At 37.6% G+C, this 2,121-nt stretch overlaps 1 protein-coding gene across 1 annotated transcript; it reads left to right on the top strand.

Moving 5' to 3' along the window:
• Positions 1-355: 355 nt before the first annotated feature.
• LOC117098075 (fatty acid-binding protein 5-like) lies at positions 356-1,021 on the top strand. Its single transcript, XM_033236558.1, has one exon. It carries the CDS (start codon positions 390-392, stop codon positions 795-797), a length of 408 nt encoding a protein of 135 aa, XP_033092449.1. The 5' UTR covers positions 356-389; the 3' UTR covers positions 798-1,021.
• The last annotated feature ends 1,100 nt before the right edge of the window (positions 1,022-2,121 follow it).

Below are 2,121 nucleotides of genomic sequence, written 5' to 3'. Positions count from 1 at the left end.
CATGGAAAGAGAATGAGGAAGAGGAAGAGAAGGAGAAAAAAGGAGGAAGGAAGGGAAGGAGGAAGAGCTTTGACTAACCCTGTACTAGTCTCTAGGCCAAGGGAATTACGTGAAATCCCACGTTCATTCTCACAGTACCTCTAAATAATAGATGTTATTTTTAACCACTACTTTACCAAAAAACCAAAAAAAAAAAAAAAAAAATGGAACTGAAAATTAAATCAGTTACTACTAAGAAGCAGCTGTGGAATTTGATTCCAGATTTGTCTGACTGGCGTTCTAGCTCCTAACCACTACCAAGAATTTGCAAATAAAAATTAAATCAGGCGACAGCACGCTGCCACGCCGACGCCGATCCCTCTCTGCACGTCAGCCTGCCCGCGCCCACCATGGCCACAGTTCAGCCGCTGGAAAGAAGATGGTGCCTGGTGGATAGCAAAGGCTTTGATGAATACATGAAGGAGCTAGGAGTAGGAATAGCTTTGCGAAAAATGGGCACAATGGCCAAGCCAGACTGTATCATCATTTGTGATGGCAAAAACCTCACCATAAAAACTGAGAGCACTTTGAAAACAACACAGTTTTCTTGTACCCTGGGAGAGAAATTTGAAGAAACCACAGCTGATGGCAGAAAAACCCAGACTGTCTGCAACTTTACAGATGGTACATTAGTTCAGCATCAGGAGTGGGATGGGAAGGAAAGCACAATAACAAGAAAATTGAAAGACGGGAAATTAGTGGTGGACTGTGTCATGAACAATGTCACCTGTATTCGGATCTATGAAAAAGTAGAATAAAAATTCCATCATCACTTTGGACAGGAATTAACTAAGAGAATGACCAAGCTCAATTCAATGAGCAAATCTCCATACTGTTTCTTTTCTTTTTTTTTTCATTACTGTGTTCAATTATCTTTATCACAAACATTTTACATGTAGCTATTTCAAAGTGTGTTGGATTAATTAGGATCATCCCTTGGCTAATAAAGAAATGCGTTTGTGCTAAAAAAAAAAAAAAAAAATCAGGCTAGGTGTAGTGGCTTACATTTGTAATCCCTTCACTTTGGGAGGCCAAGGCCAGTGGATCGCTGGAGCCCAGGAGTTCAAGACCAGCCTGGGCAACATGGTGAAACCCCATCTCTATAAAAAATACAAAAATTAGCTGTGTGTGGTGGTGTATGCCTATAGTCCTAGCTAGTTGAGAGGCTAAGGTGTGAGGATCACTTGAGCCCAGAAGATCGAGGCTGCAGTGAGCAGTGTTCACACCACTGCACTTCAGCCTGGGTGACAAAGCCAGACCCTATCTCAAAAAGAAAAAATAGTAATAATGATAATTTAAATTAAAGGGTTTCCCATCTCTTTTGCTGATTTCTCTCACAGACCCTTAAAATACCTAGAGCAGGAAACTACATGAGGCTACTACATGAATAAGAACTTTACTTAACACCTGTCTATGAATGAATGGGTAGACTATTATTAATTAAATGCTAAGCAGATGAGACAACATAGCAACATTAATTTCAAAACGTTTTCAAAATAGTATTTGTAATTGTCTTAATCTATAAAAATAGTATAACATTTTATCAGCAGTTTCTGAAGATAATTTCCTCATATTTATTTCCAGTAAGATTAAACTATACATGTGTATTTAGGAAGTTATTGTCAGGCTATCAGATTTTATTTTCTTACCACAATGCTTTTATAACTGATCTCCACAAAAGCTAGTTTTCCAGTACTAGCTAGGTACGCATGACAGCAGGCTTTTGAATTAATTTTTACTAATATTGAGATAACAAACCCTCGGTTAGTTCTATTTAATGGAGCAAAACAAAATTTTACCAAAAACAGGAAGAAAAAAAGTCATCTGGTTCAAAACCAATTTCATTAAATCAACATCATAATCTATTAAAACAGAATTTCTGATTCTAATATTTTTTATATCTCAAATCAAAGTTTATCCATTCAACATGTCTAGAATGCATATTGTCCAAACATCAACTATTTATCAGATAATCTGCTACCATGGTGACACCTGGGCCCTATTTGCTTTGGCAGGAGTCCGAAGTTTTCAGGAAGTGTGGATGATTAAATAGCTTTTCATGCTGATAAGCACCTTTGCTGT

This window comes from Trachypithecus francoisi, unplaced genomic scaffold, assembly GCF_009764315.1.
Source record: "Trachypithecus francoisi isolate TF-2019V2 unplaced genomic scaffold, Tfra_2.0 Lachesis_group15, whole genome shotgun sequence".
Taxonomy (NCBI): domain Eukaryota; kingdom Metazoa; phylum Chordata; class Mammalia; order Primates; family Cercopithecidae; genus Trachypithecus; species Trachypithecus francoisi.
Note: the sequence above shows the minus strand (reverse complement) of the source record. Positions and strands in the feature narration are given on the sequence as shown.

Coding starts and splice junctions, on each gene's coding strand:
- LOC117098075 (XM_033236558.1), top strand. CDS start 390: ATGGCCACAGTTCAGCCGCTGGAAAGAAGATGGTGCCTGGTGGATAGC.